The following is a 14,463-nucleotide window of genomic DNA, read 5'->3' as shown; positions in this document are numbered from 1 at the left end:
CCTTACCATTAAGTGTATAAGTCCTGCTAAGATTTGCTTTCCCAAATGCAGCACCTCGCATTTATCTGAATTAAACTCTATCTGCCACTTCTCGGCCCATCTGATCAAGATCCTGTTGTAATCTGAGGTAACCTCCTTCGCTATCCACTATACCTCCAATTTTGGTGTCATCTGCAAACTCACTAACTGTACCGTTCATGTAAATGACACAAAGTAGAGGACCCAGCACCGATCCTTGTGGCACTCCACTGGTCACAGGCCTCCAGTCTGAAAAGCAACCCTCCACCACCACCCTCTGTCTTCTACCTTTGAGCCAGTTCTGTATCCAAATGGTTAGTTCTCCCTGTATTCCATGAGATCTAACCTTGCTAATCAGTCTCCCATGGGGAACCTTGTCGAACACCTTACTGAAGTCCAGATAGATCTCATCTACCGCTCTGTCCTCCTCAATCCTCTTTGTTACTTCCTCAAAAAATTCAATCATTTGTGAGACATGATTTCCTACATACAAAACCATGTTGACTATCCCTAATCAGTCCTTGCCTTTCCAAATACATGTACATCCTGTCCCTCAGGATTCCCTCCAACAACTTGCCCACCACCGATGTCAGGCTCACTGGTCTATAGTTCCCTGGCTTGTCCTTACCACCCTTCTTAAACAGTGGCACCACGTTTGCCAACCTCCAGTCTTCCGGCACCTCACCTGTGACTATCGATGATACAAATATCTCAGCAAGAGGCCCAGCAATCACGTCTCTAGCTTTCCACAGAGTTCTAGGATACACCTGATCAGGTCCTGGGGATTTATCCACCTTTACCCATTTCAAGACATCCTGCACTTCCTCCTCTGTAATCTGGACATTTTGCAAGGTCACCATCTATTTCGCTGCTTTTGATATCTTCCAAAATCCTTTTCCATATACTGTTGCAAGATATCCGTTTAGTATCTTCCCCCATTTTCTGCGGCTCCACACAAAAGCCGCCTTGCTGATCTTTGAGGGGCCTTATTCTCTTCCTAATTATCCTTAATGTATTTGAAAAAACCCTTTGGATTCTCCTTAACTCTCTTTGCCAAAGCTATTTCATGACCCCTTTTTGCCCTCCTGATTTCCTTCTTCAGTATACTCCTGCTGCCTTTATACTCTTCTAAGGATTCACTCGATCTATCCTGTCTATACCTTAAATATGTTTCCTTCTTTTTCTTAACCAAACCCTCAATTTCTTTAGTCAATACTCAGACCCTTGGCATCATGGCAGCCCACAAACGCACCAACACACTAAAACAGCAGCTAATGAACTTGAAATACCCTATACAGACAACAAGCAAAACTCATGTCATTTACAAAATATCTTGTAAGGACTGTAACAAACATGCAGAAAACTAGCCACCAGGATACATGAACAAAGACATGACCCTCTCTCACTAGTATCCTCATATATAGATGAGGAAGGACACCACTTTGTCTGAGACAACAGATCCATCCTAGGACAAACCAAACAAAGACACGTACGAGAATTCCTTGAAGCATGGCATTCCAACCGCAACTCTATCAACAAACACATCGAGTTAGACCCCACCTACCACCCCCTGAGAAAAGGAAGTGACATCACCAACCCAAAGAAATCCAAACACATAAACAGAAAGCAGGAATTTTTAGCAATGCTTCGCCTGAGGTCCACCGAAGAGGTTATCTGGTCGGGTAATGAAACGTCTGGAAATGAACCTTCCAGCTCAGCAAGCAAACCTACATCCAAAATCTTCTCAAAACTTGCTAATATCAACTGCTTTTCTTTCAGTCATAATCATCTCCTCTAAAAACGCAATCAAGTTAGTCAACCTCCCCTTGCACAAAAGTATGCTGCCTATCATAAGACATAGGAGCAGAAATTAGCATATTGGGTCTGCTCCACCATTCAATCATGGCTAATAAGTTTTTCAACCTCGCTCCTCTGCTTTCTTCCTGTAATCTTTGTTAAAGGGATCGATTCAGGAATCTGTCTTAAATATACTCAACGACCTGGCCTCCACAGCCTTATGTGGCAATGAATTCCATAGATTCACTACTCTTCAGCCCGAGAGAGTCTTCCCTTTACTCTAAGGCTATAGCCTGGTGCCCTTTTCTCCCCGAAGGGAAACTTCATTCCAACATCCACTGTATCCAGGCTTTTCAGTATTTTCTAAGTTTCAATTAGATCTCCCCTCATCATTTTAAAACTCTTATGCCTCTATCCTTCCTAACAAGGTACATGACCTCTCACTTTCCCACATTGCATTCCATTTGCCACTTTTTTGCCCATTCTCCTAACCCATCAAAACCCTTCTGCAGCCTCTCCACCTCCTTATACTACCTGTCACTTCTCCTATCTTTGTATTGTTTACAAACCCAACCAGTTTCTTTATCTAGCTCATTAATGTGTAAAGTTGTGATCCTAACACTGAACACTACTTTCCACTGGCTGTCACCATGAGAAGAACCCTTTTATCCCCACTACTTGCTTTCTGCCAGACTGTCAATCTTCTATCCTTGCTCCTAACATTTAGGGCTCTTCTCTTACTCAGCAGTCTTCTGGAAATCCAAGTTGATAACCATGTACTCCTTTCTCTAACCTACTTGTTACCTCCTAATTCTAACAGGTTTATCAGGTCTGACCTCTCCGTAGTGACTTTGCCCTGTTTTACCATGTACTTCCAAGTATTCAGAACTTTGTCGTTCAGTCAACTCCAAAATCTTAGTGACTGAGGTCAGGCTAATTAGCCTGCAATTTCCCATCACTTACTTCTTAAATGAGGGAGTAACATTAGTAGTTTTCCAGTTCTCTATTACTAATAAGTCAATTTTCTTAATGTGTATAGATCTTATCCCTGAGAATCTTCTCCTGTAGTATCAGTTACCATTAAACAATAGGACATCTTTGGCTATGCTCCAGCAATTTATTCTCTTGCCTCCCTCAATATTCTGGACTAAATCATATCAGGACCCAGAGACTTACCTACCTTTTTAAAACACACAGCTCTTCCTTTTTAGTAGCAACTTGGCTTAGAAATTTGACACTTCATTGACCATCCTCCACTAATTCCTTCTCTTTGGTGAATACTAACCCAAAGGATCTGTTTAGGATTCTGTCTCACTCATTGCATTGCATTTATGAAAAAGGTCAGCCAGCTGAAGACTGAAGTTTGTGTCTTTGGTTCTGACTACAAACTTGTATCTGTTACCTTGAATTTTTCAAAATATCAGATTCTCTAACCACATATTACAACATCAACGTCCCTACTTTCACTTTCTAACACAAAAGATAGAAAAGGAAAAGGACCTTTTGGCCCACCATGTCTGTGCTGACACTGAGACCATTCTAAACTTATCTACCTGCACAAGGTGCGTGTCCCTCTATCCTCTGCCTGTTCGTGTATTTATCTAAATGCTTCAAGTGTGGCTATCATCTCAGCTTCCACCAGCTCCCGTGCTAACATATTCCAGACACCTTACCACCCTCTGTTTAAAAAAAACTTGTCTTGTTTAAAACATCTCCTTTTAAATTTTCCCCCTTTTCACCTTAAATCCTTTGCCACTGCTATTTCCACCCTGGGGAAAAAGAATGACTCTCCATTTTATATGCTCCAATAAGTCATCCCCTCAATCTTTGATGCTGTAGTGAAAACAATCCAAGTTTGTCCAGACAGTCCTTATATATAATAAAACTCCACACCAGGCATCGTTATGGTACACCATTTTTTAAACGCTCTCCAAAGCCTCCTGTTGTGTGGTGACCTGAACTGCACACATCACTTGACTTCAAACTACTGATTATTTACTGCTGAGATCCTCATATCCACTCTCAATTTAACACTTCCAATGTTCTGTTGGCCAGCTTCCAAAAAAAACCCTGGGACGTAACAATGCTTCCACATCTACCCTGTCAGGTCCCTGAAGAATCTTGTATGTTTCACCAAGTACACGCCCTATCTATTTAACTGCTCCGCATGAGACAATTACTCAGCTAATCCTAGGTATGGAGCAAAGCTATTTTGGACTGCCTCCAATGCCAGTATATCTTGCTTTAGATAAAAGGCCCAAAATTGTTCAGTATTCACCTGTGGTGTGACTCGTGTCTTGTATAGTATTAGTGACCATCTTGCATCCTGACTAACTTATGGTCATCTAACATCAGTTTCACCCACAACACTAAAAATATTTGATATGCAATGAAAGACAAGGCATTTTAAAGTACTTTATCAACAAAATGATGATGCCACAGGAGATTTTGGTCAGATGATCAAATAGTTGCTAAAAGAGGTAAGTTTTACAGTGCTGCAAAGAGGTTAAGGAAAAGTATTTCCAAAATTAGGCTTGAGTAAAAGTTGCTCCACATTCAAATCCAAATTTTTTCCTCTACTCAATCTTACTGCTTCAGTTTTAAAGTAATCAGTTTTTCAGTTCCTTTCACTGTTGCAGGCTCCCTGAGAGATCTCTGCTTTTCCAAATCTCTTGGAGAATGTGATTTTCTAATTTTCTTGCATTGGTGCCTGTTCTTTATGGTCTTGGCCCTAAATTCTGATTTTCCTCCCCACACCCTTTCCTCTAAGAGGTTGCTTAAAGCTTAGAAGAAATATGACCAAAAGCTTGACCAAAGCAGCTGTGATTATTGATAATGTAACAATTTGCATTGTGTCTACCACTTTCCCCAGTCTGACATCACTACAGAGATATTAAAGATTTCTTACTGTTTCACTTTTGTGTTTAGATACAAAAAGCCAACAGACTTCAAGAGAAAAAAGTTGCACTTGCTGACCAAGAAACCACTGTATCTTCACCTCCATCAAACATTGCACAAGGAGTGATTGTGCTATAGTACATGAACAAATATTGTGGTAAATGTGTATATATACAACAGAACTAGCACTGTGTAGCACATTTAGGAAACAGTACTTGCAATAAAAACACCATCATTAACTGTTCCATGAAGACATCTAAAGTCTAAGCTGCTGCAATTCAGGAAAATATTTCAAGCTGATAGTCATTTTTATATCATTTCCAAAAACTGAATGGTAATTCTGCCAACATTCCAGGATTAATCAGTGTGCTGAAGTATGAGAAAAATGCCTACACTACCTGTGGTAGCTAATACAGCATGTGTTAACTTATTTAAATTGGTAGAACTGCTGAAATCTTTTTGGCTACCTTTGCTATGCTGGTTTAAGGCAGCAGCTTTCTGTTAATGATTACACAAAGTGAGAAAGGGAACAATCAAGTCCACAAATGAAGTATCTTATTTTGACATACACGTGAATGATGAATGTGATGTAGTGGTACTTTCTTGCTGTTTGGATCAAAAGTCACTCCAGTGCTTATGCTAGAAATGTATCTGAAGTACCAGTGGTGTGTTTGGTCAAACAATATTCTTATCATTGCACTACATCTGCATGTAGCAGTGTTCAGCATTGTCTCCCAACAATTTGTGAAATTTATCATGTCTCGAAAGAGGGAAATAACTCCTTTGACTCATTGTGCTAACCTGTATATGCAGTAGCCATTGCCAACAGTGACTTACATGTAATAAAGAGAATGGGGCAAGAATAGTACTGAGGAATGTTCATTAACAACCCAGTAATTTTAATCTTTATTAATAAATTTTCTCAATAGTAAAATAAGTTACATCTGGCCTTAATTATATACCATACTCCTGTTTGCTTTTCCTTAATAGAAATCAGGGACTGGCTGAGATAAAGGGATGATTATGAAATATGAATTACAAATGCATTGCCATGACGACATCAATCAGGCAGCTCTCTGATTAGTTGATATTTCCACAGGAAAAAAAAATCCCCCAACCATTTTAAAATAAAGGCCTCAAAACACTGGTCACAGATTAGCAGAAGATTTATACCACTACATGAGACACAGGCACCCTAATATTGCACAATTAATTCCTTTGATTGGCAGAGTGGCTACCTTGCAACAAACAGAATTCATGAAGTTTAAGTCTGTAACCAGCAGTTTTTTTTTGACATTCTCCACAAAATTTGTATTTTCCAAAACTGGAGCATATGGAACTCCCAAGAGTTACCCAGCTGAAGAATTATACATCACTGACTACATTTGACCCAGTCACCCAAGGATGACAACCACTAATGTGGACAGATGGCATTCTTCAGAAATTATCTTTTAAACATGTCCTAATCAGATCATTGCTAGTGACATTATTCCTTACAATGGCAATGGAATACTTTTGACATAGTACAGAGTACAACTGCCTGAGATGAGTGATCAGTCAAGTTGAAAGCCTGGCCTCAATGCTTATATAAAATCATGAGCGGTTGTCTGGTTCAGTTGGATATTCTCTGCTGCCAGGGGGTGGTGTTGGACCAGGAGGAAGGTTCCTTGGTCCATGCGGATATTCCCTGGCACCAGGTGGGAAGTCTCTCAGAGCATGAGGTGGTGGTGGCAGCAAAGGCCCAGGAAGAAAAGATCTGTGACCTGGTGGAGGAAATGGGCCTGGAGGGTGGAACGGGCCTGGAGGGTAGTCTCGGAGAGCAGGAACACGCACTGCAAAACAAGAAAAAGCAGGAGTCAGACAGGCAAAAGGTAACAAAAGGAAAGTTAAAAAATCCTCAACTTAAACCACAACAACAGGTGGTGTTTCAAATACATTACTCCTACCTAAATGGGTTGGCGCGAGTGGGACTGGTCCATACGGGCCTCTGGCTGATGGTGGTAGTCCAGGTCGAGGTCCAAGGACAGGTATTCGACCCATTGGTGAATTCATAATAGGTGTTCCAGGAAAAGATGGTGCTGTCTGAACAGCAGTAGCATTTGCCTGTCATTTTGGGTGGTGGGGGAGGAGAGAGAAAACATTACTAATTCCTTCAACCACCGGCTCTTATCACTATCATATACTGGGCAGCAATGTGCTCTAGAAGCTGCATGGTTATGTAGCTTGTGGAATCTATATATTTATTAACTTTAGAGAGCACAAGGACATCCAAGCAAATGACCTGCACAAGATTTTAAATCGAGTCATAGCCAAGAAGCAGCTACATAGAAGCTTTCAGAGGCGACCCAACACAATCCATATGACAGGAGTTGAGAACAATAAGCCTGGAGGATTCTGAGTAATTCAAGATGGAGGACGGGAAAATTTTCTGGCTTTAACAGGCTGTTCCTTTGAAGTATTTTAGGTATTGGAAGTGATTTCCTTGAATTCCAGGAGCAGGAATTACTTTTATATACTGTTGCAATTGTTTTGGAACTTTAGAGAGAAAAAAGTCAAAACAGCAGCACTTTTAAAAGGGAGACAGAGAAAGAAACCCACACTGCTAACTGACAGCAGTGAATCTGTGCAGTTACAGCCTTTGCTGTTGAACTCTTGTATCGCTGGACATCAGTGTGTGTTTAGGAAAACTTAAATAGCGAAATTTGCAACTGATCTTGAAGGAACCTGTTTGGGAGAGGTCACAACACAGAAACAGATAAGGAAATAGTTAAGTATAGCCTGGCTGTAAATCTACATTAATGAGTAGAACAGGTTCCTTCTTGACCATATGTTTTTATTGGGATCCTGATTAAATTTTAAAAATATAATCCATAAGTATTAAGTTAGCCTGGATCAGTAAGACGGTGCTATTTTCTGGGTCTGCAGAATGGAAGAAGCAAAAATGGCCCTTAGTAGAGTGATATGCTCCTCTTGTCAGATGTGGGAGTTTTAGGAGATTTTAGTGTTTCTGAGGATTAAATCTGCAATAAATGCCATTGGTTGCAAATCCTATCAGATCGAATGGATCGGTTGGAGAGACAATGAGGAATTTACAAGAGCAAGGGGGTGTGATGAATGGCAGTTATAGGAAGGGAGAAAAACTGAAGATTAGTCACATAGATGGGTTAACTCCAGAAAAGATAAGTGAAGTAGGCAGGTAGTGCTGGAGTCTTCTGTGGCTATCCCTATTTCAAACAAATATGCTGTTTTGGAAAGTGGAGGGAGTGATGGATTATCTGGGGAAAGGAGCACAAACAGCCACGTTTCTGGTATCGAGACTGGCTCTAATGCAATGAGGGGTATGTTGGTTTCCAAGAGATCCATTGAGTTCAGGGACTCTCTAGTCAGAGGTACAGACACAAGTTTGTGGCCAGCAGTGAAAAGTCAGAACGGTGTGTTGTTTCTCTGGTGCTAGGATCAAGGATGTCTCAGAGGGTGCAGAATGTTCTCCAGGGGGAAGAAGGATCAGCAGGAGGTCATTGTATACATTGGAACCAACAACATAGGAAGGGAAAATGAGGAGATTCTAAAGGAACAATATAGAAAGTTAGGCAGTAATTTAAAAAAGAGGTTCTCCAGAGTAGTAATATCTGGATTATTCCCAGTGCTACGAGAGAATGAGGGTAGGAATAGGAGGATAGAGCAGATGAATACATGGCTGAGGAACTGGTGTATGGGAGAAGGACTCACATTTTTGGATCATTGGAATCTCTTCTGGGCTAGAAATGACCTGTACAAGGAGGACGAATTGCATCTGAAATGGAAGGGGACTAATATACTGGCAGAGAGGTTTGCTAGAGCTGCTCGGGAGGATTTAAACTAAGGCGGAACTGAGAGACTGAACAAAGAGATCAACGAGACTGGTACAGTTGAGAAAAGAAGCAAGTCAAAAAGCAGAGAATAGAACTGATAAATTAAACTGCATTTATTTCAATGCCAGAGGTCGAACAGGGAAGGCAGATGAACTCAGGGCAGGGTGAGGAACATGGGATTAGGATATCATAATTACAGACACATGGCTCAGCAATGGACAGGACTGACGGCTTAATCTTCCAGAATACAAATGCTACAGGAAGGACAGAAAAGGGAGGCAAGAGAGATAGGGGAGTGGCATTTTTGATAATGAATAGCATTGCAGCTGCACTGAGGGAGCATATTCCTGGAAATACACACAGTTAAGATATTTGGGTGGAACTGAGAAATAAGATAGGGATGATCTCCTTATTAGGATTGTATTATAGACCCCTTAATAGTCAGTGGGAAATTGAGAAATATTTGTATGGAGATGTCAGTTATCTGTAAGAATAATAGGGTGATTATGGTAGGGGATTTTAACTTTCCACAAACAAACTGAGACTGCCATAATGTTAAGGGTTTAGATGGAGAGGAATTTGTTAAGTGTGTACAAGACAATTTTCTGATTCAGTATGTGGATGTACCTACTAGAGAAGGTGCAAAACTTGACCTACTCTTGGGAAATAAGACAGAGCAGGTGACCGAGGTGTCAGTGGCGGAGCACTTTGGGGCCAGCGACCATAATTCTATTAGATTTAAAATAGTGATGGTAAAAGATAGACCAGATCTAACATTTGAAGTTCTGAATTGGAGAAAGATTAAATTTTGACAGTATTAGGCAAGAACTTTCAAAAGCTGACTGGGGGTAGATGTTCGCAGGTAAAGGGATGGCTGGAAAATGGGAAGAAAAAGCTGGCAGGTGTAGGGAATGCTGGATGACGAAATAAATTGAGGGTTTGGTTAAGAAAAAGAAGAAAGCATATGCAAGATATAGACAGGATAGATCGAGTGAATCCTTAAGAGTATAAAGGCAGTAGGAGAATACTTAAGAGGGAAATCAGGAGGGCAAAAAGGGGACATAAGATAGCTTTGGCAAATAGAATTAAGGAGAATCCAAAAGGGATTTTACAAATACATTAAGGACAAAAGGGTAACTAGGGAGAGAATAGGGCCCCTCAAAGATCAACAATGTGGCCTTTGTGTGAAGCCGCGGGAGATATTATGCATCAGTGTTTACTGTGGAAGATATAGAATATGAGGAACTAGATGGTGACATCTTGAAAAATGTCCATATTACAGAGGAGGAAGTGCTGGATGTCTTGAAATGCATAAAAGTGGATAAATCCCCAGGACCCGATCAGGTAGACCATGAAAGTTAGGGAAGTGCTGGATTTCTTGCTGAGATATTTGTATCATCAATAGTCACAGGTGAGGTGCCGAAGACTGGAGGTTGGCTAATATGGTGCCACTGTTTAAGAAGGGCAGTAAGGACAAGCCAGGGAACTACTGATTGGTGAGCCTGACGTTTTTGGTGGGAAGGTTGTTGGAGGGAATCCTGAGGGATAGGATGTACATGTATTTGGAAAGGCAAGGTCTGATTAGGGATAGTCAACATGGCTTTGTGTGTAGGAAATCATGTCTCACAAACAGGATTGATGAGGGCAGGGCGTTGCATGTGATTTATGTGGACTTCAATAAGGCACTCAACAAGAGTGCCCATTGGAGACTGGTTAGCAAGATTAGATCTTATGGAATACAGGGGGAACTAGGCATTTGAACTGGCTCGAAGGTAGAAGACAGAAGGTGGTGGTGGAGAGTTGTTTCTCAGACTGGAGGCCTGTGACCAGTGGAATACCACAAGGATCGGTGCTGGGTCCATTACTTTTCGTCATTTATGTAAATGATCTGAACATGAGCAGAAGAGGTATAGTTAGTAAGTTTGCAGATGATACTAGAATTGGAGGTGTAATGGACAGTGAAGAAGGTTACCTCTGATTACAAAGAGGTTTATAAAATCATGAGGGGCATGGATAAGGTAAATAGACATGGTCTTTTCTCTGGGATGGAGGAGACCAGAACTAGAGAGCATAGGTTTAGGGTGAGGGGGGAAAGATATAAAAGAGACCCAAGGGGCAACGTTTTCATGCAGAGGGGGTGTGTGTGGGGAATGGGCTGCCAGAGGAACCGGTGGAGGCTAGTTCAGTTGCAACATTTTAAAAGGCATTTGGATGGGTATATGAATAAGGAGGGTTTGGAGAGATATGGGCTGGCCGCTGGCAGGGTTGGGTTATAATATCTGGTTGGCATTGATTAATTGGACTGAAGGATCTATTTCCATGCTGTACATCTATGACTGAGTAGCACATTTACAAAAATTAAATTTAATAATTTTTATGCCAAACTTTAAAACTGGCTAAAACAAAGCAGTAACTACTCCAAATGCATGTTAATCAAGGCTCATGCCAAAGAAACACAAGTTCCTCATTAGTTTGCTTCATAAAGTGCACATATCTATGTTAACATTTCAATACTCTACTGCTGATACTCACTGTCTTTGATTGCTCAGAGGAGGATGGTTTAGACAAAGGTACTGGCTCTTCAGGTTTAGCAACAGTTACTTGCTTTAGAGAATGAAGAAATTAATAGGAAAAGAAAATGGTAAAACAGCAAAGCACTTAAGAATGGATCTCTCCAATACAGAATGATAGAATCCCTGCAGTGTGGATGCAGACCAACCTTTATAGCCTATCCCTGTAACCCTGCATTTCCCATCGCTAATCTACCTAATCGGCACATTTTTGGACTGTGAGAGGAAACCCATGCAGAGAACATGCAAACTCCACACAGAATTGCCCGAGCATGGAATCGATCCAGATCCCTGGCCGTGAGAGGCAGCAGTACTAACCCCTATGCCATATACTGAACTGCCATTTTACTGATAGTAAAAGTTTCTTTCAATACATAAGAAACAAATGAGAGGCAAAAGCAGACATTGAGCTGTTCCAAATTGATGCAGGGGGAAGGCTAGTGCTGGGAAATAAGGAAATTGCTGAAGAAGCTGAGAAATACTGTGTGTCAGTCTTCACAATGGAAAACATGAGTAATATCCCAACAATTAAGGAGTGTCAGAGGGCAAAGTTGAGTAAGGTAGCCACTACAAAAGTGAAATTGCTAGATAAGCCAAAAGGTCTAAAAATTAGTAAATCTCCTGACCACAATGGGCTACATCCTGGAGTTCTGAGGGATGTGGCTGAGGAAATAGCAGAGGCATTAGTTGTGGTCTTGCAAACATCACTGGAGTCAGGGAAAGTCCCACATGATTGGAAAAATCGCTGTTGTAACCCCCTTGTTCAGGAAAGGATCAAGACAAAAAGATGGAAAATTTTAGGCCGATTACCTTAACCTCAGTTGTTGGTAAAGCTCTAGAATCCATCATTAAGGATGAGATTTCTAAATTCTTGGAAGTGCAGGGTTGGATTATATCATGTCAGCATGGATTTAGTATGAGGTGGTCGTGCCTGACAAACCTGTTAGAATTCTTTGAAGCGGTAACAAGTAGGTTAGACCAGGGAAACCCAGTGGATGTTATCTATCGAGACTTCCAAAAGGCCTCTGATAAGGTGCCTCACGGGAGGCTGCTGAGTAAGGTGAGGGCTCATGGTATTCGAGGTGAATTACTGGCTTGGGTTGAGGATTGGCTGTCTGAATTTTTTCAGAATGGCAACTGGTGACAAGCGGTGTCCCACAGGGTTCAGTGTTCACTTTACATATTAATGATCTGGATGAAGGGACTGGGGGCATTCTGGCGAAGTTAGCCAATGATCCAAAATTAGGTGGACAGGCAGGTGGTACTGAAGAGTGGGGATGCTGCAGAAAGATTTTGACAGTTTAGGAAAGTGGTCCAGGAAATGGTTGATGAAATTCAATGTAAGCAAATGTGAGGTTATGCACTTTGGAAAAAAAGAACACAGGCATGGACTATTTTCTAAACGGTGAGAAAATTCATAAAGCCAAAATACAAAGGGATCTGGGAGTGCTTGTCCAGGATTCTCTAAAGGTTAACTTGCAGGTTGAGTCTGTGATTAAGAAAGCAAATGTAATGTTGTCATTTACCTCAAGAGGGTTGGAATGTAAAAGCAGTGATGTGCTACTGAGACTTTATAAAGCTCTAGTTAGGCCCCATTTAGAATACGGTGTCCAATGTTGGGCCCCACACCTCAGGAAGGACATACTGGCACTGCAGCATGTCCAATGGAGATTCACACGTATGATCCCTGGAATGGTAGGCCTAACATACGATGAATGGCTGAGGATCCTGGGATTGTATTCATTAGAGTTCAGAAGGGTGGGGGAGATCTAATAGAAGCTTAGAAGATAATGCATGGCTTAGAAAGGGTGGATGCCGGGAAGTTGTTTCCATTAGGTGGGGAAACAAGAACATTAGACTTAAACTAGGGGGTACAGCCTTAGAATTAAAGGGGGGCAATTTAGAACGGAAATGAGGAGACACTTCTTCAGCCAGAGTGTGGTGGGCCTGTGGAATTCATTGCCACAGAGCACAGTGGAGGCCAGAATATTAAATGTCTTCAAGGCAGAGATTGACAAATTCTTGATCTTGCAAGGAATTAAGGGATACGGGGAGAGTGTGGGTAAGTGGAGTTGAAATGCCCATCAGTCATTAAATGGCGGAGTGGGCTTGATGGGCCAAGTGGCCTTACTTGCACTCTTATGTCTTATGGTCTTATGAGCTGCACTGACATCACAGCCAAGGCCAGCTCTGTTCTCAGTAGATGCTGTCCAAATGGAGTTGTAAAATAGTAAGCAGGATATTTCTGCTCACAAGGATGTTGATTCTAAATGCAGAGTTCCCACCATTAACCATGATGAAATCAGCAAACTCAGCAAAGTCAGTGTGAATCTGGAAACTCTAGCATTTCTAGCCCTGAACTAGCTGCAGATATGGGTGCATCTGAGACAAGAACACTAAAAATTCAGAAGTTTCTTTTTTCTCTAATCCCTTTGCCAAAACAAAGTAGGACAGCCACAGATAGAGATATAAAGTCAGATAACCAAAATGTGATTAAAGAGCAAAGCTTTAAGGAATGTCTTAAAGAAGCAAAGTGAGATGAAGAGGTGCAGGGAATGAATTTCAGAGCTTCGGACCAAAGCAATTAAGCATATGCCTACCAATGGTGCAGCAATGAAATATTTAAGAGCCTAAATTAAAGGAATGTGTGTATCAGAGTGTAAGGTTGCAGAAGTTCACAGAGATAGGAAGGGTTATGGCCATAAAGGGATTTAGAAATATTTTGTCTGCCATTTTTTAAATCCATCCATGGAATGTGAACGTCACTGTCTGAGCCAGCATTTATTACCCACAGACACAGGATAACAATCTGCAAATCATTTGGTGTGAATAAAACCTATTATGTCATTAAGGGAGGGAGCTCCAGGAATTTGACCCAGTGGCACCGAAGGAATGGTAATAAATTTCCAAGTCAGGCTTGGAGAGAATCACGCAGGTGGTGATTTTCCCATGGATCTGTACCCCTCTCCTACTGGATAAAAGTGGTAATGGGTTTGGAAGCTGCTATTTAAAAGGAACCAGTGAATTCCTGCAGTACACTGTATACATTGAACACTGGTGGAAGTCAATGTGGTGCCAATCAAGCAGGTGGCTTTGTTCTAAATGGTGTAAAGCTTCTTGAGTATTGCTGAAGCTGCACTCATCCAAACAAATGGGGAGCATTCTATCACACTCCTGACTTGGACCTTGAAGACAGTGGATAGGCTATTTTGGAGGATGGGGTGGTCAAGAGATGAGATACTTGCTTAAGGATTCCCAGCCTCTAGTCACAGTATTTATATGGCTAGTCTAATTCAGTGATGGCAATACTTTGAAAGTCAAAAGGTGAA

At 41.4% G+C, this 14,463-nt stretch overlaps 2 protein-coding genes across 5 annotated transcripts in view; one reads left to right on the top strand and one right to left on the bottom strand.

The window, feature by feature from the left end:
* aida (axin interactor, dorsalization associated) overlaps positions 1–5,578 on the top strand; it is a 103,912-nt gene extending 98,334 nt beyond the window's left edge. For both annotated transcript variants that reach the window (XM_072550720.1, XM_072550721.1), the window contains one exon: positions 4,744–5,578. In XM_072550720.1, coding sequence (XP_072406821.1) covers positions 4,744–4,840 — 97 coding nt within the window. In that variant the 3' untranslated portion in view covers positions 4,841–5,578. The remainder of the gene's footprint in view (positions 1–4,743) is intronic.
* Positions 5,577–14,463, bottom strand: part of mia3 (MIA SH3 domain ER export factor 3) — a 106,230-nt gene continuing 97,343 nt past the window's right edge. For 2 of the 3 annotated variants that reach the window (XM_072550715.1, XM_072550717.1), the window contains 3 exons: positions 11,097–11,168; positions 6,660–6,816; positions 5,577–6,545 (listed from right to left, as the gene is read on the bottom strand). In XM_072550715.1, coding sequence (XP_072406816.1) covers positions 6,307–6,545; positions 6,660–6,816; positions 11,097–11,168 — 468 coding nt within the window. In that variant the 3' untranslated portion in view covers positions 5,577–6,306. The remainder of the gene's footprint in view (positions 6,546–6,659; positions 6,817–11,096; positions 11,169–14,463) is intronic. The other variant, XM_072550716.1, reaches the window with a different exon arrangement.

The sequence above is a fragment of the Chiloscyllium punctatum genome, chromosome 3 (assembly GCF_047496795.1).
Source record: "Chiloscyllium punctatum isolate Juve2018m chromosome 3, sChiPun1.3, whole genome shotgun sequence".
NCBI classification, from domain to species: Eukaryota; Metazoa; Chordata; class Chondrichthyes; order Orectolobiformes; family Hemiscylliidae; genus Chiloscyllium; species Chiloscyllium punctatum.
This window is presented reverse-complemented; position numbering and strand designations above follow the sequence as displayed.